This window comes from Cottoperca gobio, chromosome 20 (assembly GCF_900634415.1).
Source record: "Cottoperca gobio chromosome 20, fCotGob3.1, whole genome shotgun sequence".
Taxonomy (NCBI): Eukaryota; Metazoa; Chordata; class Actinopteri; order Perciformes; family Bovichtidae; genus Cottoperca; species Cottoperca gobio.
In genome coordinates, this window is record NC_041374.1 from 5967911 (window position 1) to 5992093 (window position 24183).

The following is a 24183-nucleotide window of genomic DNA, read 5'->3' on the forward strand; positions in this document are numbered from 1 at the left end:
AACCGCACATGTGGGAATGTGCCTATGAATAGCAGTCATACAGGTCATTGGATATCTAGAAGTAAAGTCACAGGACAAAGCCAGTTGTCTGCTGTTGACAGGTGACTTAATATTCTAGATACATGTTGAAATTCCTTTCTAAATGCACACAGCCGACAGATCTAAGGATTACACGGCATTTTGGTCTATGGTGACTTTTTTCCCCCCTAATTAAATACACAGGTTTATATAACACCACTGGTTTTATATCAAATGCACTATTCACTAAATGTCAAGGGGAACTTTTCTTTCATTATAGCACAATGTAAAAAGACCTTTAATTGAAGTTAAACATATATAATAAAAGTTTTTTGGCTGCAAGAGCTTTAAATATTATACTGTACAGTTAAAAGGAGCTAATATTATAAAGTGTTTAAAATATGACCACCAGATGTCACTCAATTTTATAAAAACGTTACAGATGCTTAAAAAGTAGGCAACTTAAAAGATATTTTAAATGCAGAATGTCACATTAAAACAGAATAAAATATATATATATATATATATATATATATATATATATATATATATATATATATATATATATATAGAGGGAGACAGACTGCACTTTTAAAGAAATCAACATGCAAACAGTTATGTTTGCATGATGGAGCTTTATGAAGGCATATTCTGCTTCTCTGCATTGCATGGCAAATGTATCTGCTACTGTATTTGTGCTATATTGGTAGCTGTCCTGACTGGCACCCAGGAAAAGGAAGAAATCCCAGACTGGAGTGCAATGTCCCAAAAGGTATTGAACTGTAAATTGTACTAACATTTTGGTTTAAAAAAAGAAAGGGTTAAAGGCGTGACACATCTGTAATATTTTATGTTGATTACAATCAGACACTACGCTTGATAATGTTTAGACATCCAGCAGAGACATTTCTTATTCTAACGTTTATTATGTTGATCTCTACTTTACTCTCACGAGCCTTCAAGAATGCACTTTAACAATGTTTGATTGGCTCACATGGTACCAATCAACTGGGCTTTTGGCTGTTTGAGAGATGTCAAACGCCAAACCTCAAAACCTTTACAGGCTGCAATCTCTGCCACACTGGAATGCATAGTAAGAAAGGCTTCATCTTTCTGCAGGAGATGGCTGTGATCACACAGTAACTGGATTAACAAAAGTATCTAGCTGTTACCAGATACACACACCATTGTGATGTTGTATGCGACGGAACATTTGCTTTACCAAAACATTTATTCAATTCTAAAATTGACACACTTTATGTCACCACGTGTAAACATACTGGTTTCAGATCAGCTCTGACAGGTGGCCACTATTGGTCATTCAGTGCAAAAACACACCCCCAGGAGCGAAAGGGTAAGGGCTGACAGCAGGACTCGTGTTTATTTCAGGAAGGAGCTCAGATTTGGCAGACATGGCGTAGCAGGCCGAACTAGAAACACTGAAGCTGTCCTCTGGCACAGCTGCACTCTGGGAGAGCGTGGTCAAGGCGCCGTTGGAGTCGGTCACAGCGGTGCACGAAGGAGCAGAGTGGTCATTTTCGGCTTCTGCGGTGGCCGCAGGACCGGGAGCATGTCGGGCAGAGGTGATCTCCTCTAGCTTGTTGTATAATGCCCTCAAGGTCACCGGGATGGACATGGACCTGAGACACAGGCCAGAATGCAAAGTCATGTGTATTTTTTAAGATTAAAAAAACAAAACAAGCAATTGTATACTGCTGCATATCAAAACAATCTCAAACAGATTTGCCTCATGAAGTAAGAGGGTAGCTATAAATTATGAAGCCATACTTCTTCATGACAGTGGAAAGGAGTTCACCCAGAGAGGGCTCCCCTAATCCAGCTCCGAACAAAGTGCAGGTAATCCGATGAGATGCAGATACGTTCACCAGCACTGTGTACAAAAAAAGAACATTTGCGATTTCTATGTGATTATCTTAAAATTATACACCTTATGTGGTGAAAGAAAAGCAAATCAGATTAACAAAAAAAAAAAAGGCCTTCGTCATAGATTATGAAATGCTCACAAACAGCGAGGGAGTCGGTGTCAGGTCGGTGGAAGGTCACAGAAAAGCTCGTCTCAGACTCCGGAAGGACTTCAAAGTGGTGGTCACACGCCAAAGCTGATGGCATAAACAAACAATCAAATAAATCAATAATGACTTCACAAAAAAAAAAGATATAAATTCTGCCAACTTTAGATGAACAGCCTCTTCATCCTCGAAATGAGTCGCCTTGAGTCACATAATACGCCACCACGGCCTCCATTTCCACCGTTATGCTGACGACACCCAGCTCTACCAAATCCATTACTCATCATTTACAACCTAGCCCCCTCAAACCTCACTGACCTCCTGGACGGTCATACTCCTACTTTGAAACCTCAGATCTGCTGACGCCAACAACCCCTCTTTCAAAACCTCACTCAAAAGCCACCTATTTAAATCCGCTTTTAACTTGATCCATGAGTCACCCCCCCACCCCCCTTTTAAAAAGAGATATAAAAATGCCTCATCATTGTCCAATTTCAGCTTTTTGTGATTTAAAACTCATCCTGCCTGTTCTGGCACACAGAGAAGTTATACAGCTCCTCAGCAGGGTGTTGATGGCACACTGATGTCGAAGCAGCTCCAGCAGGGGTGGGACATGGGCAGGATGGGTGAATGGAATACTGTCCACTACAGCCCCTCTCTGTCCAGGCACCTCCCATGCAGCTCCAGGGAGGATATAACGGTGCATCACACCACCAGGAAGTGGCTGGACAGAAAAAGTATCGATTCCCTTTATGTTCATGTTCATCTACCCAGTTACCTTTCACATTGAGCTTTGTATTGATCATACATACCACTGTACAAATAGTATCCTGCTCATCTAAGATCTCCCCGTGGATTTTTGCACTTGGTGAACGGCTCATCAGAAGCTTGGGTAAGGGTGCCCACTGCAGGTCAACATCTGGTATGGCCACATCTACGAAATATCACAGAGGGGGAACAAGAGAGCCTGTGATAGGGTGATACTTGTTGACTACTTATTCAAATAGATTGTTTTTAAAAGTGTGTTCTTTACACTGACCTGCAACTTGGCTGAGCTTGTTTACAAAAGACAACAGTATTGGTATTGCAGGCTGCAGTTTGAGGAGAAAGCAGGCAGGCAGCATCTCATATGGTGAGTCACTCAACGGCAGGAACACAGGAGAACTGCCACAGAGGACACACTTTTACCACCTCAAGCACTGACATTCATATTCTCTGTGGGATGTATAATGAATAGTATCCTGTTGAGTGAGAGATTAAACAGTAACATGTTACCCCTGGGGATCCAGCTGTGGAGGCTGTGGGATCACAGATGCCATCTGAAGCTTGTGGGTCACATCACTGACAGCTACAGTCACCAGGGCTGCCTGGACGATCGACTCTTTATCGGTTATTTCTTTAAAAAAAAAAAGAATCTGTATATTTCTCTTAGTCTTGGTCTCTAAATCACCAAAAATGTGCATTAATAATGCCTTATTTGCATATTTAACCATACAATAAAAAATGATATAACAAATAAATAAACAACAAGGTTCAGATTTCTGTTTAGGAAATATATGCAAATTAATGCATATCTAATAAATGTCTGCTGCATTTGCATATTTTAACATAACATTTCAGAAAACGACAAAAAATAATTGTCTTAATGTAATCAACTGGGGAGGTTTCATGGTGCCTTTTAAATACTCAACATGCAAATAAGAATGAGCATAACGCATTGGAACATTTATTTAAAAAAAGGTGTATAAAGTAAACCAACTGGTTCAGCACAAGCAAACATCTTACGTAAATCTGGAGTCTTCATTCCAGCAGTCTGGGTGACGTAGAACTGGATAGACATGGGGCAATCTAAAGTGATACATTAAAAATCAATGGAATAAAAAATAAAAATAATGCATAACTTGTGTTTTTAAAAGAAAATGTTTTCTTGGTGCCATTTACCTTCTTTTCCAGCTATCAAACACCCAATCCTGCCTTTGTTAATCTTGTCACCTTGGGGGTCAGAGTCCACTGGCAACTGTGCTGATTCCAAATTTGCATTTGGGCTGCAAACAAACAATTATTTTCATTATCGATTAATCTACCAATTTTTCCATGACTGATTTTGTTTCTGAAACGTCAACAAAGTAGTAAAACATTACTATCACAACGTCCCAGAGCTCAAAGTGATGTCCTCAAATTGCCATTCCATCCAAATAAAGAGTCAAAATCTTGTTTACTATTATATGATGACAACAAGTCCTTATATTTGATCACTTACATTGGTAAATGGGACATTTGCTCCAGGTCTTTTGCAAGGAAATGCAGAGATGCAAACAATTTTAATTTGATTTCACTGAGAGAAAAGAAAAGAAAAGACGACATCAATGCACATAAAGCAAAAGACGGCCCAAAATATTAACGGCTAAATATTATTTAGGTACTTGTCTCCAGGGATGTTGTACTGGGTGAAGAGAACAGCCAACTTCATGGAGAACTCAACAAAATGTTTTAACCTGTGCCAACAAAAAAAAAAACCCCAAAGAAAATTAAAAAAAACGTACCATCAGCATCTATAACTATTTATTTAGGTAAATCATTTAAATAGCACAGTCAGCTTCATCTTGCAAGCAAAATGTCAACATTTAGAATTGATCACCGCCCTAATGCTTACCTCAGCAGCTGAAGAAAGGACTCACTGGGCTGCAAGACAATTACATTATCACACACAGTAAAGGAGAGTAATGTGAATGTGAATGTAGCTCACGTACAACAGGGGATCCTCCATGTGGGGCCACTTTGACGTCTTCCACCCCGCCACACGGCAGCAACACCACCTCCAGGTAGAACAAATCTGCTGTCAGGTAGCATGTGGCCTCAGTAATGTGAAAGCCCATTCTGGGGAGGAAATAATTTGCGCCGCCACATTATATTACAAGAGAAATTAAGCTCTATAATGAGGATCCTGTTCATTAAAAGAAACATTAAAACCAATAAAATAGATCTTGTAGGGCTTTGACGTCAAATATCACAAGCCCTATAAGTCAACTCTCTACCCTTGTTGTTTGGCGATCATTTCCAGGCGAGACTTCATGGTATTCATAGAGGACACTGAAACATACAGAGACAGACTTACTCACATGTAAAGTGACATACATGTACTAACATACACAGAATTATTGGTATATTGTCTGTTTACCATTAACCACTTCCTGGAGCCTTTCCAGGGATCGAACCAGTGGCTCACACGGTTTGCTAGCATCTTTAGGTCTGTCCTATTTGGGAGACAAAAGGGAATACAAAACACAACAATGGACCAGTTGTGTGGTCATCCATGGGTAAACAGTCTTTGGTCCTCCCAGCCCAGCCCATGGCACCATGGTGAAGGGAAACATTGACATTTGGATGCTTTGCACTTTAGGATGGGCATGTTTTTAAAACCATGGGAGGCTGCCACACCCGGGTGTGTGAAAATACATTGTTCACCAGGCTTCCTTTTCGAGAAGCCTTTTCCCATAAAAAAAAAAGCACCACTACTGGCAGGAAACTGCATGACTAGCCCCAGTTGCCCTATCCCCTTGAACCACACATCACTTCAGTCCACCAAGTCATCAAGTTTCTTTACGAGCCTGCAGAGGCTGACCACTGCCAAGCTCCACTTTGTAATAATCCAGAAGTATTATCTATTCTGCGGCTCCACCGGTTACAAATCTAAAGAAAAACGGACACACCCTCTCATTGCCTCGGCATACAAGTCAGTGCAGCAGTGCTCAGGAACCTTAACAGCACTTTGCAGCATTCTTGTTAAGTGTAAAAGAGATCAGAATCTGTGACGCTCAGCAAGTTTGGCCGCAAACATTGTAGCCAAATGATACAAATCTGTAAGAGGAGCGTTCCAAAGAACAGATAGTGATTGTCTTAACAGGACAGTGTTAAACATAGAAAAACAAAGCAATCGCCATAAGGCAACCTAAAAAACAACAACTTTGTTTTGTTCTAAAAAGGCTCACTACTCATACTACGCCATGTGGTTGAAGTGAATCCAAATAATCGTCAATGCACAAACTGATGCAACAACAAAGACGTGTGTGTTCCAGGATAGATGAGCTCAGTGCATGGTCACAACAGTTCCTGATCTGCAACACATCATCATACAACAGAGAAGCCAGTAACAAGTCTTTTATTTAAGCAAGCTTCACTTTCCTCTGCATATAAATAATAAAATGACATACCTTCAAATAATAATATAATAATTTTATGTGAGCTCCATAATTTTCATTGTGACATTTAGAAAAAAGGAGTTAAAGCTAACATGCTGATGAACACAAGAGGTAGTGTTCACTGGAGTTTGTCTTACCATGCATCTTCGAACAAGCTGAAATGTTTCCTTCCATGTCTTCTCTGCAAATTTCAAGTGCAAGTCAGAGATTTTGGACTTCATGGCTAAAGCACAGGCAAAAGAAGAAGAAGAAGAAACTGAAACTATTAAAACTACAGCATCCACACCATTTGAAATGAACTTTTCATCAATTTTAATGTATATCTTTGGATTACAATTAAAGAATTGCGTTTTTAACCAACATTACCTTGCTCCTGAAAGCCAGTGCCACTCTTACTGATTTGACAAAAGGTCTCCACCTGAACAAACGTGCCAACATTTATGCGGATTATTCAATTAATCAATTATCATGCCTGTATCCACTTGCACGTAGGCTATTGGATGTACAACCACGAAAGCAAATACCAAAAACAACATTATTATTCACAACTGTTAGATGTTGTTTTCATTTGTGCGAAATTGATGTTACGTTGACACAAAATGCAAAGCTGAGTGTTGTCTGCTTTTTCCCACGTGGGCGGGCGTTGTCAGACGGAACCAAGCCCCACAGGATGTGCAGTCAGTCTGCTGCTAAATCTCTGGAGCTAGCTTGGGAGCTAGCCATGAGCTAACAAGTAGCTAGCTGAGTCTTCTCATTCTGCCACCATAATTCAACCTTCGTCAAACCAAGGTGAATACTGTTAAATTAACCGGTAGGTGATGCTATTCATACAAATGCCGTAGTTGTAACGCTTGCTTCTGGTCATGTTTGCTCTTTTTTTTTTTTTTACGTTTCATCATTTAGTTGTGATTAGCTGCTCGTTATCGCTTGCTAGCCCTTTCTGCCTGTGTGTACAGTCTGCGGTGGCTTCCCGAGCTGTGTCTATCGAGGATCGATTGAACATCTGTTGCTGGGTATCTGATTTTAAGGATTTGTCTTATATGTGTTATCTGAGAGGGTACCTTCATTGTGAACTTCCTCACGTGTTAATTAGCGTGCAGGTGACGTGCACCTGCTTGGTGGGTTAGTTAGCTTGTTAGCCACATCACCCACTGTGGTTAACCTGCTAGCTAGATTACTTGTTGTTGAAATGTCACCTGCTAATTTGCTAATAAATGAATTATTAGAGCATTGCACGTTTTTATTTATGATTCCAGTCGTCTGTTGTTGCAATAATGATTGGACAGTAGAGCATTGTATTGTTTTCTTGACGTGTCAGTGCCATTGAGCCAATTTCATGATCCGTCTATACACCTGTTTAACGGCTATGATGACACCTAATTAACGTTACAGGTAATCCTATTGTTGGGGTCATCGTTGAAACATATAGTTGCTGTTGTTTTCATTATAAACGGACTTTAACTTGCCTAACATAACTGGAGATGTCACATATGTATACAACGGGCAATATAATGTTTCCTGAAAATGATCTAAGAGACATGTTTCCTTACTTACTTTAAATGGTTATGGTAAATGGACATTGCCTCCTTAGTGCATACGCCCCTTTTTGTTAATTTGTATAATGACCTATTTGCTGCATTCCCATCTTTATCCCTGATTCCCAGAGGTCTGTGTGGGCCTGTGATGGGGAAAGGCCATTAACACACACTTCTGGACATCATGGTATTCCCATAGTCTTTTTGGTCTGTCCAGTATGTGAAACTGACCACTAAATGGCTTTGCCTTATGACATATTTTATCGAGTCCTGTCAAAGTTTGGAAAATACTGCCAGATGTTAAGCAGAAGCTTTAAAAAAAAAGTTATATTTATTTGCTAAATGGCTTTCGCAGGTTCTTCTTAGCTTAGTGGAATTTGCCTACTGTGTCATGGTGTGCAGCAGTTGAGTTTGCTTATCCATAAGCATTATTTTGCATTTATGTATGGTGGTTTAACATCTATTACAAAATAGTATAGAAATAGAGTATTTTATTTAAGTATTACAATCTGCTTCTATCACTTTTTTGTCCTTGCAAAGAAAACAGTGTTCACTATAGCTAAATTAAGGGGCAAATCGTTCTGCAGACGCATAGCTGCAGGGAGGAGTGGTAATAAAAAATACTGCTTTAAAAAGCAGTTTCTAATGCATCAATCTTGTGCCGGTGGTCATTATTACCACTTTATCTTGCTGTAGTCTTAACCAGGCACAGAGAAGAATCCTCTGCACTACATTTAAAGTGTAATGGCACTTTCTCCTGGTTGCATTTTATTGCTGCTGGTCACAATGATGGCTTTGCAATAGAGCCTCGGAATTGATGATGAAATATCTTTTTCTCTCCAGGAATCATCATTCGGGCCCCTTGCTGCAGCTGGATTTTACGGTCCTCATTTCACAATCCTTCCCACCAACTCCCGCTCCACCTTGAACATTTTACCCCACACACTCGGATCTCTTGGTACACAGAGCCATGGCTGCTGCTAAGCCAAAAGGGCAGAACTCTCTAGCCCTTCACAAAGTGATTATGGTGGGCAGTGGAGGAGTGGGGAAATCAGCCCTCACACTCCAGTTCATGTACGATGAGGTGAGAAACTTGCATTACGACAGTGAAATCATATTCTGTATGCCGTATATCTCAAGATTTTGAGGTAGAAAAAGTTTCTCTCCAAACATAAACGTTATATTCCCCCCCCCCCCCCCCCTCCCTTGTAGTTTGTTGAAGACTATGAGCCCACCAAAGCAGACAGTTATAGGAAGAAAGTGGTGCTGGACGGAGAAGAGGTACAGATTGACATCCTTGACACAGCTGGACAAGAGGACTACGCAGCCATCCGAGATAACTACTTCCGCAGCGGCGAGGGTTTCCTCTGCGTATTTTCCATCACAGAACTGGAATCATTTGCAGCAACAGTCGACTTCAGGTCCAGTGGCGTACAATATTTCCACGAGACACTTTTCAAACCATTAGAATTTAATGACGGATTCTGTTGGGTGTCTTCCCCCTGCTAAAAAGCATAAAGCTATGCTCTTTTTGACACTTTGGAACATCATTAAAGGCTGTATTTTCTAAAAGAAATCCTCTTTCACTTTAGTAAGCCTGTTTATTTACAGGTGTATTCATGGCTGAATGACATTTCTTCTTTTTGTTGCAGGGAGCAGATTCTGCGAGTGAAGGAGGATGAGAATGTGCCCTTTCTGTTGGTTGGTAACAAGTCAGATTTGGACGACCGACGGCAGGTTAGCGCGGAGGAGGCCAAAGCACGTGCTGAGCAGTGGGGCGTGTGCTATGTGGAGACTTCTGCCAAAACCCGGGCCAATGTTGACAAGGTACGTTTTGAGTAGCTAAAGATAGGCTAAATAAGTTAACGCCGGTTATATTGAGCAAGCAGATATATATTTAGCGTTTTTCTTCTCTTTAACAGGTTTTCTTTGACCTGATGAGAGAGATCCGGGCGAGGAAAATGGAGGACAGCAAAGAGAAGAATGGGAAAAAGAAAAGTAAAAGTTTGGCTAAACGAATTAGAGAGAGATGCTGTATTTTATAGTGGTAAAAGAGAGCAGGGTAGCTGCTTATGTACATATACATCTCTCAGACTTTGCATTTATTTTGTGCCCATACCTGACCATGACTTCCTGTTCCTGGCTAACAGGACAGCTGACCGTGTGTCAGGGAGTAGTAAGGTGGCACTCCATACACCATTTATAGCTCTAACTGTTTATGTGCTGACACTCCAGATCATTTACGTACTCTCTCTCTCTCCTCTGACCGCATTGCAGAGCGTAACACATGGATGGAGTTTAATTTAGAACTACGCTTGACACGGGGCTAAGCCCTGAAATGTTACGAAACCTTTCATTGTAAAGTTTGACGTGTATAATATATTCAGACGACTGTGCAGATAGAAATGGAAGTGTCAGAGCCACGGTTTAAATGGGGGGGAAATTGTAACTGGAGCTTGGTTAGGAAATGTAAGTGAACAGACTCGGCAGTGTAGTGTCCACCCAGAAATCATCAAGTGCCACCAAGGAAATGTACGTTGCACTGGTGACTCTGTGAAGCATTGAAATTGAAAGGTTGTTACTTGAAGCCGAAATTTGATGCCATTCCTATTTGTTGTTTTACACCTCGATTTTAGCACGTGGTGAATTCTGAATACTTCTTTTTATCCTTTTCTTTTTTTGTCCTTTCTGTCGTCGTCCCCCCCGCCCCCCCCCACGTCACTTTGTTGAGTCCTCTCAAATGCACAAACATTACCCTTAAATCTGTGAGGGATTTTACAACACTTGAACATTTTAGAATTATAACATTTCAGAAGTTTAACAACTTTCATTGCCTTTTTGTTTTGTTTTGTTTTGTTTTGCGATAAAGGAATCCCTGGTGCTCTGATGAAAGGCGATTCCATAACACTACATCTTTTTACATGCTATTTTTAAACGCATCTTAAAAGTTGATCAAATAAATTGCTTCCAGTCATGTAAATATTTATTTAGCCAATTTAACTTTTCCTGGCTCAGACCATTAATCCACAACCTTGTGTGTGTTTCTTAATGGGGACTTAAGTGGGAATAAATCAATGGATAGCTGAATTTTTAAGGCACAAAATATCAGAAATGAATGCAGGATGGAAAAGAAGTACGGCGGTACCTGTCCAAAAAAAGTAGCTCTCTGTCACCAAAGAAAAATGCTCGCTAGTACAAACAAGTGCCCACTTATTAATGGAAGTGAATGACAACTTGCTATAGTGAGCGTCTGCAGTGTTTGTGTAGAAACTATCTTTGTAAAAACTTGACGGAGGCAAAAGTTAAAGATTTCCATTATGAATGGCCCGGGAAGGAAATGCAAAGTTACGAGGGATTTAGTAAATCATGTACAGTGCATCACTGTTGCCTCTCTGTCCATTGTGACTGTGACCCCCCACCCCCCATAACCTTCCTGTTTGCCTGTAATCCTAGTCAGCCAATGATGTGCAGAGTTTAGAGCTCATTGATGGTCTACTTTGTTTACCGTTGTTGCATTTTGTGCAAGGCTTCCCGGTGTTATAAAGCTGTAGCAACATCTTGATGAAATACCTGATATGTTCATTTACTCTTGTAGCTCGTGTCGTAATAACTTTAGCAGTGTAAAAATAAGAATTTCCTACGTGATTAACGGCTAAACCGCTAGACCAAAACATACTGTGTAATCTATCCCTCAATTCTTTTTAGTTTCCATTTGATGACTGACCCACTCTTCTTTTAACTTATTTAAAATAACTTATTTTATTTGTTATAATTATTTTTCAAAGTCTGACCACCATCCTGAGATTGTCGCCTCGTTTCACTCTGATCCAGAGTAAATGTTTGTGTTGCCAACAGCAACAGATCGCCATTTACATTTAAAGGATTTGCTCAACAAATAAGGTGCCCGACACTGGAGTCTATGCAAAAATAATGATTGTTGTAATTGCAAAGCGGGAGAGAATATGAAACTTGGGAACAATTTAAAACTCAGAAAACCCAACATCGTTCAAAAAATTGTGAACTGTTTTTTTTATATTTGAAAGTACGTAAAGTTGTCTCATTGATTGAGTTATTACATCGACACTAAATAACTTCTGGCTTTGATTGTCATATATTTCATTGTGTTAATTGTACAAAAAACGACAGTAATGTAAAAGAATGTCCGTGGTATTTCTTGTCAACTGAAAAGCACACAGTAGGAGAGAGTTAGCGTTTAAAGATATGCGAGGCAAACCCCGACGTGTCGGAAGCGTGTGGCATCAGAAAGTAGTTTGGGTTCATTTGTTTTAAGGGCTAATCTCCAGTACACCATACCATGAGTGAAACACACCTGAAAGTGAAAGTAGCAGGCGCAGAAACTGACGTATCGTGTAAGAGTCTGTTAACCTTCCTTAACTTATGTCCATTAAATGAAGTGCTGTGTATCTGCATTGCAGACGCTACTTACAGTAAAGTCACCACCATAGTGCTTGCTTACTTTAACATTGGCTTTACACACTTAATTCTTGTTTCAGTGCTTTTGTTTTTCCAGGTGCAAACATTTATAATTATTTTTCTTTGTCTTCATGTCGATAGACGTCGATGGCCCACATTCCAAGGGGTGATACTAAAACAGATATTTGTGTGAAAGCTATGAGCATCTCCCACTGGGTATTCAAATAACTTGTTTTGCCTTTTTATATAATTACCCTTGGAAGAATAAATAGATATCTATGTTTTATGATTGGATGGTTGTATGTATGCCATCAACTAAATGTTTCCTTCATGTTTCCTTATTTTGAACATAACCACTAATGCAGCCCGTCTGTCTTTCTGTTTGTGAATGCAAGAGGTAAAAGCTTACATTTCAATTAAAACATTTTGTGAGTTCTTTGGAAATGGCAAATAAAGTGGATATTACTAATAACATTTCCCAAACGTGTTGAGGTATTCTTTGTGTGAAGAGGTATGTCTTGGCTGGAGTTTTTACACTGAGCAGGCAGAAGGTTCCTCTGGGACTTTGCACGTTTTGCTGCTCACATGTCTGTGTGAACACGCCGAATACCACCACCTGCGGACCCTGACCTTTTGCCATTGATCAGATGAAGGTGAATTTAAAGAATTGTAAATCATTAGTTACACTATCTAAGCAGTGAATGCCTCGGATATGATATATCTTCACTCGCTACACTTGTAATTTTCTTAAATGTTATGTTAGGCAGTTTTTTTTAGGCAAAATTTGACTGCACCAAATTGTTATTGTTGCACTATATAATGTATGTAAGCACAGACAACTTGGCGCTGCCCTTATCTCTGTGTTTACACAATCACACTGATTCTTTGTGCTGCATATATAATGCTAGGGAGGACAAGGGGAAGTGTTGATTTACCATAGTACAGACATGGATATATTGCTGTTTTATAACGGTCAAAGTTGAGTGGTAAAAAATAGCATAGAGCACAATCTTTGATAAGAGTGAAATCCGTATGTAATTGCCAAATGCACACATTTAATTTAAACATTTTGTGAATAGTTTCTAGAATATCTATTACAGTTTCTAAAAACAGGAGTAAAAACTCCTTAATAAATTAGATGGAAAGAGGAGAGATGGCATTTTAGAATATTTATTTTATATTATATAAGCATAATATTTGTATTTGTTTAATACCAATATTACGTATTACTTAATACATTAAGCAGAATGTCACAACTGTCAGGTAAGTGTAATGTCGCAGTTGCACTTAAGCCTTTTTTTTTTTCTGTTTTGGAAATATTTGCACAAGTATTTTATGTGGCGTAATCTATATGTTTATAAGAAAATTAAATACAAAAATTCCCAAAATTAATATTTGTAATGCCAGTGATCTAGTATGTGGTTTATAGAAAATAAGGCACTACCTTTTGTATAAATTGATACATCGATTTAGAAATGGTAGGGGTTTCCCTTGGCGGTGACGTACCCACTGATCTGGATTACGCAAACGGGTATCATTGGTTCACACCGACGCACAAGGCCTGTAGTTTGAAAGCTGCCTGGGCCCTGGCGAGTTGTACCGTTAGCCACATTGCGAACAAAGTTACAATATTTTGAAATGAATTCAAGGAATTGTGGAGCCAGTTTGCCCGAACACGTCCGCTACACTTGGACCACGCCGTGGTAAGAGGGAGCAACAACCAGGCGAGATACGTGGAAGAAGACGTTGTTTTTTAATAACATTGTTATATTGCATCTTGACTGAGTTGCATTGAACTCATAGCAAGGGGGAAAGGAAGCTAGCTGGCTAATATGCTAGCGGCTAGCTAGCGGCGGCTACCCAGCCAACTCGCGTGCTAGTCACTTCCTTGTTGCACATTGGAGTGTGATGGAAGGCGAGAAGAAGTTTGTGAGAAGGAGACTGAGTTTTTTTACTTAAACTTTAACACTATCTGGTTAATGGATTTACATGCTTGTACGAACTGCAACATTACAGAAGAACTGGATTTTAAATATAGAGCTGCTTTGGGCCTGTGCTTTGACCATGAAATGGAATGCCACTGTCTAGTTGTACACAGTTAGCTATTGGAGGCTAGCTGGCTAAACCGACTGCCATTAGCTAGCACATTTGGGAGATTTCCGTCCTGGAAGACAACGGTTGAGTACCGACTGACTCTATAACTAAACACACTATTGTGGATTGTATGTGGTGGAATCGACAGGCACCAAGTGTCATGGAATAACTAACGTTGGGGGTAACTCACTTTTTCTTGAACCTGAAACGAGCTATCTTTGTAATGCTAATGTTAAGCTTGTGATTTGGCTAACGCTAGCTAGCTGGCTGGCTGTCTTAATTGTGAATTACTAGCCTGTTACAAAAGCTAGCCCAATGTTTTGTTTCACGACACAACAAGGAACATAGTTTTTAAGTAAAGTGTATCATATACAAAACATTCTCGACGTGGGTTTAGGGTATATTTGTAGATAAATGCCTAATTCAGAGGTGCTTCGTGAGGGTCGGGGACGGAGCCCCTCTGCTCAGAAAAATGCTAACAGACAGGACAGGCGTAGTAAACCAGGGAGCGGTGCTGCTCAGCGAGACAAACAACGAGAGAAGAGGCGGTCATCGGCTTCTAGGAGAAAGAAACGCAGACAGGCCAAGGGAAGAGACTTGTGGCATACAGGTACAACAGGAGACCCTCGTAATGACCGAAAAGGCACTTTTGCTAAAGACTCTGAACTTAGGACATTGGTAGAGTATGACGACGTGAGCTCCCAGTCAGAGCGATTTTCTGGGAGCCCTTCTCCTAAACATGACCCCCATGCTGGCAGGCGCTCAGTAGACCGACTTAGTGATGTTGACTTTGGTGAGTATAATGGACCAGTAACCCCAGACAGAAGTCACCCGAGAGACCGGGAGGCAGTGTGCATTAGCAAGGACGAAAAAACAAGAGGACCATCTGATAGGAGCAAGCAAGAGAAGGAGCCAGGCAAGAAAAAGGACCGTCAGAGTCGTGAGAGAGACTCCTCAAAAGCTAGGAGTGGAGGTAGCCTTAGTAGCTCTAAAAATCACAGAGACACTACAAGGAGCAATGACAGAAATGGTAAAAGGACATCCACATCTCAGTCCTCACAATCTGCAGAGAAAAAGGATTCAAAAAGACAAAGTAGTAAAACAAGATCTGATAAAGAGCCCCCATCTGCATACAGAGATGCTCCACAATCTTACAGAGATGACCGTGAAGACCTCAGGGCATACAAAAAAAGTCCTGGTTTCAAATCAGAAAGTCCCTATCGGACATCATATCCAGTATAGCTACCAGTCTCCTGGTGGTTATAACCAGCAAATATCTAGAAAAAGTCCAACTTATGGGAGCAAAAGACTCTCTCCCAGTTCTGCGTATTATAGCCGGGATACAGATGGGTATGGGGCATATGGTGTGCCAAAGTCACCAAGTTCATACTCCAGCAACAAAAGGAAGCGGTCCCCAGCGAGCCCAGCCAACTGGCGCAGGTCCCCAAGTTATGGGCGTCACAGTCCATATGAACAAGGAGAGTTTGGTACAAGTCCCTATGGAAACCGCAGGAGATCACGAAGTCCATACAGAAAGTCCCTGAGCCCAAGTCCAGATGTCAGGTGAGTAGTTATAAAGCAGCTATAGGAATGATGTGTTTTATTTGTTGGCTGTAGTGTAATTGTGTTTTTAAGATGCGCTTATAATAAGCACTTTCTTATATTATAAACATATTTATTATATGACTTGTCGGACATTGATTCTCCACAACGGTGGTTGTAGATTTTTACAGTTTGACATAATGGTGCAAACCAAACAAGGACAAAGTTGTAACATTTATGGTTGTTGAGGCCTCATGTTTTTGTCAAAATTTGCTTTTGCAGAAATCTGACCTAACTGTATTTTAAGTGATAGAAGAAGTCCTGCATGTTACAGTTGGTGTTAAAATCCTATGTCCATGTCCGTTTCTTTCCAGGCGATCCGCCAGGTCACGTAGCAGAAGTCCATATTCATCCACAAGGCATTCACGGTCTCGCAGCCGTCACCGCCACTCTCGCTCCCGCAGTCACCCCTCTAGCCTTTCCCCGAGCACGCTCACCTTCAAAACCAGTCTTGCTGCTGAACTCAGTAAGCAGAAAAAGGCTAAAGCTGCAGAAGCAGCTGCCAAGGCCAAGAACACCAGCAACACATCCACTCCAACCAAGGGTTCCTCATCTGCTCATCAACCCAGCCCTAAGTCCAATCAGGCATCCAGAAAGGGCCGCCCTCCATCTCCACCACAACCAGAGAAAGGGCCAAGAACTCCCACATCGAGCCAGCCCCATTCCCCCTCTGACAGGTCGTCCAAGAGGAACACTGAGCACCAGACCGGCAGGGACAGAGATGGAAAGGGGAAAGATGACTCAGTACATCAGGACAAAAGGAAAGCACCAGCATCTGTACAGAGCAAAGACAAGGAACGAGCAACTGTTCCACTCATCTCTACTCTGTCATCCCTACCCTTGCCTCAAACAGTTCTTGAGCACATGGCGAAAGCAGAAAGGTATGGGAGTGTTGTTGTGCCAATAGACCCAGAATTCTTATGCACCTTTTGTACTTGATTGTCAAAACTTACTCACACTCTCTCTGTCTTTGTATCTCCTGCATTTTTCTACTATCAGCTTGAAGGAAAGCTTGCTCTCAGTGAAGAAAAAGTCGGAGAGAAAGGCCCGTCAGCTTCTCACCGACTTGCCTCTCCCCCCTGAACTTCCTGGTGGCACGTCTTTCCCGCACAGCCCACCCGATGACAAGAAGTCCCAAACACCTCGCCGAAGACCTAAGTATGTTACAGTGCATTCAGTGCTTTATCGTCTTTTCTTCTGCTGTATATTCACTTTGCTTCCATTGAAATATTTTCTTGTAATTTCCAGAATTTGTGGCCCAAGATACGGTGAGATTAAAGAAACTGAGATAGATTGGGGCAAACGCTGTGTGGACAAGTTTGAGATCATTGGAATCACAGGGGAAGGAACCTACGGTCAGGTGTACAAGGCTAAAGACAAAGACACTGGTGAGTGTTTTGAAGTTATTTTAAACCTATATCTACTGACTGGCGACGTCTCGTACGCCGTCCACTTCTTACATAATTACTTTAACTTCAGGACCATCAATGTTTTCGTTTTTTTTTAACATTTGTAGTCTAGTTCCTCTTCAGACTTTCGTTTGGTTTCAATTTCTGTGTGCACGCAGCCCTGCATTGTTACGCCCTTTTATGGGGATTGACAGGGTTGATTTACCTCAATTTACGATAACAATGGAATTCATCATGATCATGATAAGAACACAGGTACAAACAATTTTGCGGTTTAGGAACATGTTTGGAATCTGACACTTCTTCAAGAACAAATTTAAGAAAAAACATAGGAAAGTATTTGTGAATGCGGACCACTGTTTATTAGAGGCAAAATAAAAGTTATTGATTGAATGTTCTGTTGGAAATGCCAGTCATAGATCATAGTCTGTTAAGGGTGAGACCAGCTCATGATGGGTCTTCGCACGTTGTTCTTTCTTCTGTTTCATAGCCGAAATGGTGGCTTTGAAGAAAGTTCGGCTGGACAATGAAAAGGAGGGTTTCCCAATCACGGCCATCAGAGAGATTAAGATTTTGCGGCAACTCAACCACAAGAGCATCATAAACATGAAGGAGATCGTCACAGACAAGGAAGATGCTCTGGATTTCAAGAATGATAAAGGTACATTATGTTTTACTTTGTATAGTGGACTCCATGATCCTGCCACACGACACTGACTTGTTTAATACAATGTATTTATTTTATGACTAAATCTTTATTTCCTTCATCTCAGGTGCTTTCTATCTCGTATTTGAGTACATGGACCATGACCTGATGGGTTTGCTCGAGTCTGGTCTGGTCCATTTCAACGAGAGCCACATCAAGTCTTTCATGCGACAGTTGCTGGAGGGTCTTGACTACTGCCACAAGAAGAACTTCCTGCACAGAGACATTAAATGCTCCAACATTCTGCTCAATAACAAGTGAGTCCTGAGTATTTCTACACTCAAAACTGTTTTTTGATTTCCTTTTATCACCTTTTTTGTCTTTTGTTGTCCACTACATTTAATTAGTTTTTTTTCCTACTCAGAGGTCAAATAAAGCTCGCAGATTTTGGTCTTGCTCGGCTGTATAACTCTGAAGAGAGGTGAGTCTCCTATGTCTTTTTGTAAATGCACCACACATTTTAACCTTCACAACTTTCACTGTACTGTGTGTTAATGCTAACAACTCCTGTCTTTCGTTCTCATTTTCAGTCGTCCATACACCAATAAAGTGATTACACTATGGTACCGTCCCCCAGAGTTACTTCTGGGAGAAGAGAGGTACACGCCGGCTATTGATGTGTGGAGCTGCGGGTAAGAGCAGGACTGATATTGACCTAAATGTTGTTGTTTCTTGATTTTCTGCCCAGTCTGTGCTACCTTCTGTTAGTCATATTGGTTAATTGTATCCTGTCTCTCACAGATGCATTCTTGGAGAACTTTTCACGAAGAAACCAATTTTCCAAGCGAATCAGGAGCTTGCCCAGTTAGAGCTTATCAGGTAAGTTTAGGCTTAATGTCTGAAGTTTAGATTTAGTTGCACATCGTCTGTCTCTGACGCAAGTGGGCGCAGCACTGAGTGGGTTTCAGCTATCTTAAACAGGAAGAGAAAGCAGTACAAATGTTTTTCCACTGATCGCCTCCATCGACCATAAAGCTATGAAACCGCAAGATGTGTTTTGATTAACAGGCTTCACTTGTTTTGTTATGACTGCCCTTGTTAGAGAAAAGGTGACAGTAGTGATTAATCGAGTGGAGACAGTCCGCCTCTGCTGCTGCAAACCTTGAAGGTTTGTACAAATCTTGTTTTTGCTGTGAGCTATGCGCAGCACAAAATGGAAGAAACACAACGGTATTGTTTTTTAATTTACTTTCCTCACTTTACAAGGTACAGCATTGGTGATAGTGAGGGAGGATAGAAAATAAGTTCCAGTGAATTAAAATGTAATTTAAAGCAACACTCGAGGCCAGTTCTCTCGGTGTTGCTGTGAAGCCTTTCTGAGATATGTAGGAAGTCATGCTTGCCTGTTATGTCCACACGTTACTGCGTTCTGCTTAAACAAATGCATTTCTGTCTTTTAGCCGAATATGTGGCAGCCCCTGCCCTGCTGTGTGGCCAGATGTAATAAAACTCCCCTTCTTCAACACCATGAAACCAAAGAAACAGTACAGGAGACGGTTGCGAGAGGAGTATGCCTTGTAAGTGAATGTTTATGGTGTGTAATTGAAAATGTAAGGATAGGCCAGTGGATTATACTGAAATGTTGTGCGTCTGCCGTTGTCCAGCATCCCTCCGTCTGCCCTGGACCTGTTTGACCACATGTTAAACTTGGACCCCAGCAAACGCTGCACAGCTGAACAAGCGTTGGGAAGCGAGTTCCTCAAGGACGTGGACCCGGACAAGATGCCCCCGCCAGAGTATGTTTTGCTTCATGCAGCAACAGGTTTATCCTACGCTTTACTACCAGGATTAAAATGTTAACTGTTTCTGTCTCTCTCCAGTCTTCCACTGTGGCAGGACTGTCACGAGCTGTGGAGCAAGAAACGTCGGCGACAGAAGCAGGTGCCAGAGGAAGCGGCAGCCCCGAAGGCGCCCCGTAAAGAGCTGGGCCTTGACGACAGCCGCAGTAATACTCCCCAGGGCTTCCCTGCTCCTGGAGGTATTAAAGCTCCAAATGTGGCTGCTTCTGCGCTGCTAGGTGAGTTTAACTACTTGGATACAAAAAGCTTTCAATTGCATTTAACCTGTCTGAAAGGTGCTGTGCTAATCGAGTATAATTTGAGTGATACAATGCATACAACCACTGGACTTAATACTTATAGAGCAGTCTCTATATGCTTTTCAGAATGGTTGGTCTTTAATACGGATTCCTTCACTTTCCCATATCTTCTGAAGGTCCCATCAAAGGAGCTCATTTAGTCGGCCCCGTTCTACAACATTGTTGAACTGTGTATAATTCTTTACACCTTTTGGACCTTGTCCTAGTGATGAATCAGCTTTGTCAGGTGGAGCTGCAGTCTGACTTGTAATTTGATTTGGCATCAAAAGGTTTTGACTCATTGGAGATATAGAGTACAGCTGTTCAGTCGAATCTCAGATACAGTCTAATGTTCATTGAAAAAGCTTTTTAATCCCAGGTGTGTGTTTCCAAGGTTTAAAATGCATCTCTGAATGAATCTTCCGTCTTCCTACAGACCCAAAGGGTCCAAGCTCCCAGTTAACTCAGGAGCAGCTAGCGGTCCTCCTGAACTTCCTCAGCCAATCCAAGAGTTCAATCAACACCGCGCAGTTTGTGCAGTCCATGGGCACAAAGGTCAATCAGGAAACATTACAGCAGCTCTCCAAAGCCCTAGCTCCCACTGACCCCGCTGAGCCTCCTCCTCAACCTACGCCTGTGAAGCCTCCCCAGCCTGCTGCTCCTGCGGGAGTGCCCCGTACACCCCCAATGCCTAAGCCTCCTTCACCCCCCATGTCCGCACCGACTGGTATCCCAGAAGGTGAGGCCGCATCTGCCACGCAGACGGCCATGACGATGCTGCTGGCCCAGCTCCTCCAGGCTCAGCAGGCCCAGCAGGCCCAGCAGGCCCAGAGGCAGGAACCGAGTGATGGGGGAGAAAGGGCGGAGAGTGGTAACCCCGCAGGAGCAGCACCGGGGGGGAAGCCTCTACCTCCAGATGTCAAACAGCCTCCAGAGCCCAGCCCAGTCTCTCCAGGTAACCCTCTTTAATCTTTTCAGTGAGGAATATCTCTTTCTACTTGTGGCCCTGCAGGTCTTTTTGTTTTTCAAACCACGTGTCCATGAGAGAATTGTTATTGACGTTGAACATGGGTTTGCCAGATGGAATCATAAGAAATAAGGATTTCTTTTCCAAACCATTTATTAATTTAAGAAGAGAAATTCACATTACAGCGGCACAAGAAAAAGGGTTAATAGTAAGGAAATAATAAATAAAACTATAATAAATACATTCCGTACCTAATGTGATGTTTTCATTTCTGTCTCAGTGTCTGAAGTAGGTGGCGTGTCCATCCTGCCCCCAGACCAGAGGCCACCTGAGCCTCCAGAGCCGCCTCCACATGCTGACCTGGACTACCGGCAGCCTCCACCTGAACCCAAGACTGGCCACGCTCCACCTATTGCATCTGCAGGTGGAGGTGATGGAGGGAGACCCCCAGAGCCAGACTACCCACCTCTCCCTACTGCAGAGGGGCCTGGATATGGCGGAGACTACATCCATCCACCTCCTCCCTTCACTCCTGCAGGGTTTGGGGATGGTTACATGGGTCACATGTTAGGCGGAGGCCTACCCCCTCACGCTCTGAGAGAAGTGTTTAGCGGACCTGGCCAGGCTTCTAGCTCCTTGTCTGCTGTAGGCGTTCTGGCCCCGGCCCACCCCGACCCCTTCCCTCCAGGCGCTGGGGCCACTGGACCCAGCAGCATGGTGTTCACTGGGGACAAGGACCACCGTTTTAATTACAATCACAACCCTTTACCCATGGAGGGACAGCCTAGTGCTATCCACCTGTACAACCACGCCATGGCTAGAAAGGATGGTGTACCTCCTCCCCCACCCATCCCAGGACAACCCTGGGGCTCCCCTTCCCAAGTGGGGGCCCCGCCACTACCCCTTGGCTTTCTCCCACATGTGAACTCAACAGCAACAATCAGAGGACGAGGCCTGCCTTTCTGAAAGACTGGAAATAGCAAATGGCAGTGACAATGGACAAAAGGCTAGAGGACTCAATTTTGAGCCTAAAGCCTCTCAGGCCAGACCAGAGGGATCTGGAGATGCACACTCAGTTTGTAATAACTTAAATCTGTGTAAGGCATTGTATTCCTTCAGTCTGGAATGTAGAGTACGTTGCAGCAGGACAGCCGAATAACACCGGAGGAGCTTTTCTTGCTCGTACCATTTTTCCTATTTTTTTTTTTTTGTAATCTATTCTGCTGTCTTTTAAATTAAACTTTTACCCTTTTTTTTTTTTGAGTGTACATTTATCAGGCCTGGGTACATTTTAAACCTTAGCCTTTCTGTAACTGCTCCAGAGCAGAGTAGTATTGATGTTTTGCACTACTGACTAAAGTAGGTGGAAACTATTTTAGCTATGAAAGGAAATGGATGGTGTGCTTTATCTGCACAATTAGGAATATGACCAGTAATGTAGTGTCCTCCTTTTTATGACTGCCATGGTTTGTCGAAACAATGACGGCTCAGTTGATTGGGTCGATGGCGTAGCAGGGAGCTATTTGAGAACAGACTGGTAGAACTTGGACGACAGCAGCAGCTGATCTGACTTCATGGAAAAAGGCTCTTTTCACTTTAAATTCCACATGCCTTTTTGCCAATAGGTGTTGTAAAATCATGAGCAAAACAAAAAAAAAAAAACACAAGTAACCCAAGTTCAAAAACAATGTCTTCTTTTTGTACTAAAATGATTTTGTCCCCCTCCCTCCTCCTTTGGCAAATGTTTATTAAAGAAATGCCAACAACGCATTATTGTCTGTTTTTTAATTACTACAAGGATTGTTATTGAAGTTGTCAGTTACATCTTTTATATATACACATGTCTGAGTTGCATATATGATATAAAGGACCAGTTGTTGCGGTGATGTCACCACTGGATGGCAGTGTCATGTCAAATACAGCCACTCAGCTGCAGTGTGCACTCATTGCAACAGAGCAGTAGACCTTAGCTGGCAGCCACATGTCACTGCAGCTAAATCTGAACACTTATACACCATTCATAAAAATGACAAGCTGCTTGAGTAAGTGAGTATAAAGTTGTTTTTAATTATGTATGTAGAGAAACTGCCAGGTTAGCACCGCTGAGACTTTTTATCAAGGGAGACGTGGCTAAAGAGATGGCAACACGCATCACGACCGTCGGGAAGAAAGAAAATCTTCCCGTTGCCGACGTCTCCCAGAAGACTCCATCTTTAAGCACTTTGAACATGATGGAAAACAGTTTCTCAGAGATCACAAACCAGTCCTCCTGAATGCTCCCTCGAAACGCCAACTTTGATGAACGTTTTGCCGTTTCATTAAAAAAGATGTTGCTTTCAAATAAAATCTGCTTTTTCAATTTTTTATGAAGCATCACATTAAGGATAAGCTTACAAAACATGTACATTATTCCACACCTCGATAAAAATCTAATTCCCAAATATATCTATCAAAGAATAAAAAAAACTTTCAACGATAGACATTGAAGTCGCTTCCTATCAGTTTCAATTATATCACTATTTAAAAGCATTAAGACACTCCATCACCTTACACTCTGAATATATATATATATATATATATATATATATATATATATATATATATATATACACACACATACACTAGAATGTATAATATAGTGTCATTTTGTAAATTGCCATTTAATTAAATAGACATTAAAGGCTGCCTAACTGACCTTAAATGCTATTACTGACTACATAGGGGAGTAGATAAAAACAATCTTATTTCACAAACCATACTGGAGCGTCAATGTCTTAAATCATCCTCCACTGAATGATATTCTACATGCAGATTGCATTAAGGAGACACACATCTCTCCTTTTGTTTTATCATGGCCACATCTGAATTTGCCACATGTCACATCGCTGGTGATGAAAAAGTGATTATCTCAGAGGGGTTCTGTTCTGCAAAGCTAATTCGGGACGTGGATGGCAGCTAGTCTGCGATTAATATGGCGTGGATGATGGATTGCTGAGAATTCACGGCAGCTTCGGTGGATACTGGCGGCATCTTATTTTACGTGTGAGTGATTGAAACAACAGTCCCGGACAATTTAGAGGGAAAAGATGAGAAGAAAGGGCAGGGAGTGAGA

The 24183-nt window shown here is 41.7% G+C and overlaps 3 protein-coding genes across 6 annotated transcripts; 2 read left to right on the forward strand and 1 right to left on the reverse strand.

The window, feature by feature from the left end:
* Positions 1-637: 637 nt before the first annotated feature.
* med1l (mediator complex subunit 1-like) lies at positions 638-7346 on the reverse strand. 2 transcript variants are annotated; one of them, XM_029457395.1, is made up of 18 exons: positions 7309-7346; positions 6614-6665; positions 6385-6470; positions 5227-5302; positions 5084-5138; positions 4799-4925; positions 4702-4730; positions 4472-4543; positions 4309-4383; positions 3990-4093; positions 3834-3896; positions 3324-3444; positions 3088-3212; positions 2861-2982; positions 2574-2772; positions 2043-2138; positions 1807-1909; positions 638-1658 (listed from the first exon to the last, which is right to left on the reverse strand). In XM_029457395.1, exons 1-18 carry the CDS (start codon positions 7312-7314, stop codon positions 1340-1342), a joined length of 1830 nt encoding a protein of 609 aa, XP_029313255.1. In that variant the 5' UTR covers positions 7315-7346; the 3' UTR covers positions 638-1339. The 2 variants fall into 2 exon arrangements, with proteins under 2 accessions (XP_029313255.1, XP_029313254.1); XM_029457394.1 differs by lacking the exon at positions 7309-7346 and adding an exon at positions 6772-6798.
* ralaa (v-ral simian leukemia viral oncogene homolog Aa (ras related)) lies at positions 6730-12693 on the forward strand. 3 transcript variants are annotated; one of them, XM_029457396.1, is made up of 5 exons: positions 6730-7058; positions 8626-8866; positions 8995-9203; positions 9435-9609; positions 9705-12693. In XM_029457396.1, exons 2-5 carry the CDS (start codon positions 8753-8755, stop codon positions 9825-9827), a joined length of 621 nt encoding a protein of 206 aa, XP_029313256.1. In that variant the 5' UTR covers positions 6730-7058; positions 8626-8752; the 3' UTR covers positions 9828-12693. The 3 variants fall into 3 exon arrangements, with proteins under 3 accessions (XP_029313256.1, XP_029313258.1, XP_029313259.1); XM_029457398.1 differs by having other exon boundaries at positions 6730-7036; XM_029457399.1 differs by lacking the exon at positions 6730-7058 and adding an exon at positions 7150-7260.
* A 1042-nt stretch (positions 12694-13735) lies between these two features.
* Positions 13736-22841, forward strand: cdk13 (cyclin dependent kinase 13). Its single transcript, XM_029457655.1, is given in 15 exon segments — positions 13736-15543; positions 15545-15873; positions 16227-16793; positions 16912-17070; positions 17161-17300; positions 17812-17982; positions 18095-18284; positions 18392-18448; positions 18558-18659; positions 18769-18846; positions 19428-19544; positions 19632-19763; positions 19848-20044; positions 20541-21059; positions 21352-22841. Coding segments are annotated over 15 exon segments (4263 nt in total). The 5' UTR covers positions 13736-14724; the 3' UTR covers positions 22038-22841.
* The last annotated feature ends 1342 nt before the right edge of the window (positions 22842-24183 follow it).

Excerpts from the sequence above, each read along its gene's own strand:
- med1l (XM_029457394.1), bottom strand. Across the intron at positions 5,303-6,384 it reads AGCTTGTTCGAAGATGCATG|GACAGACCTAAAGATGCTAG; the intron begins GTAAGACAAACT and ends TCTCCCAAATAG. Across the intron at positions 2,983-3,087 it reads CAAGCTCAGCCAAGTTGCAG|ATGTGGCCATACCAGATGTT; the intron begins GTCAGTGTAAAG and ends GATATTTCGTAG.
- ralaa (XM_029457396.1), top strand. The coding sequence starts at position 8,753 with ATGGCTGCTGCTAAGCCAAAAGGGCAGAACTCTCTAGCCCTTCACAAA. Across the intron at positions 9,204-9,434 it reads GCAGCAACAGTCGACTTCAG|GGAGCAGATTCTGCGAGTGA; the intron begins GTCCAGTGGCGT and ends TTTTTGTTGCAG. Across the intron at positions 9,610-9,704 it reads CCCGGGCCAATGTTGACAAG|GTTTTCTTTGACCTGATGAG; the intron begins GTACGTTTTGAG and ends TCTCTTTAACAG.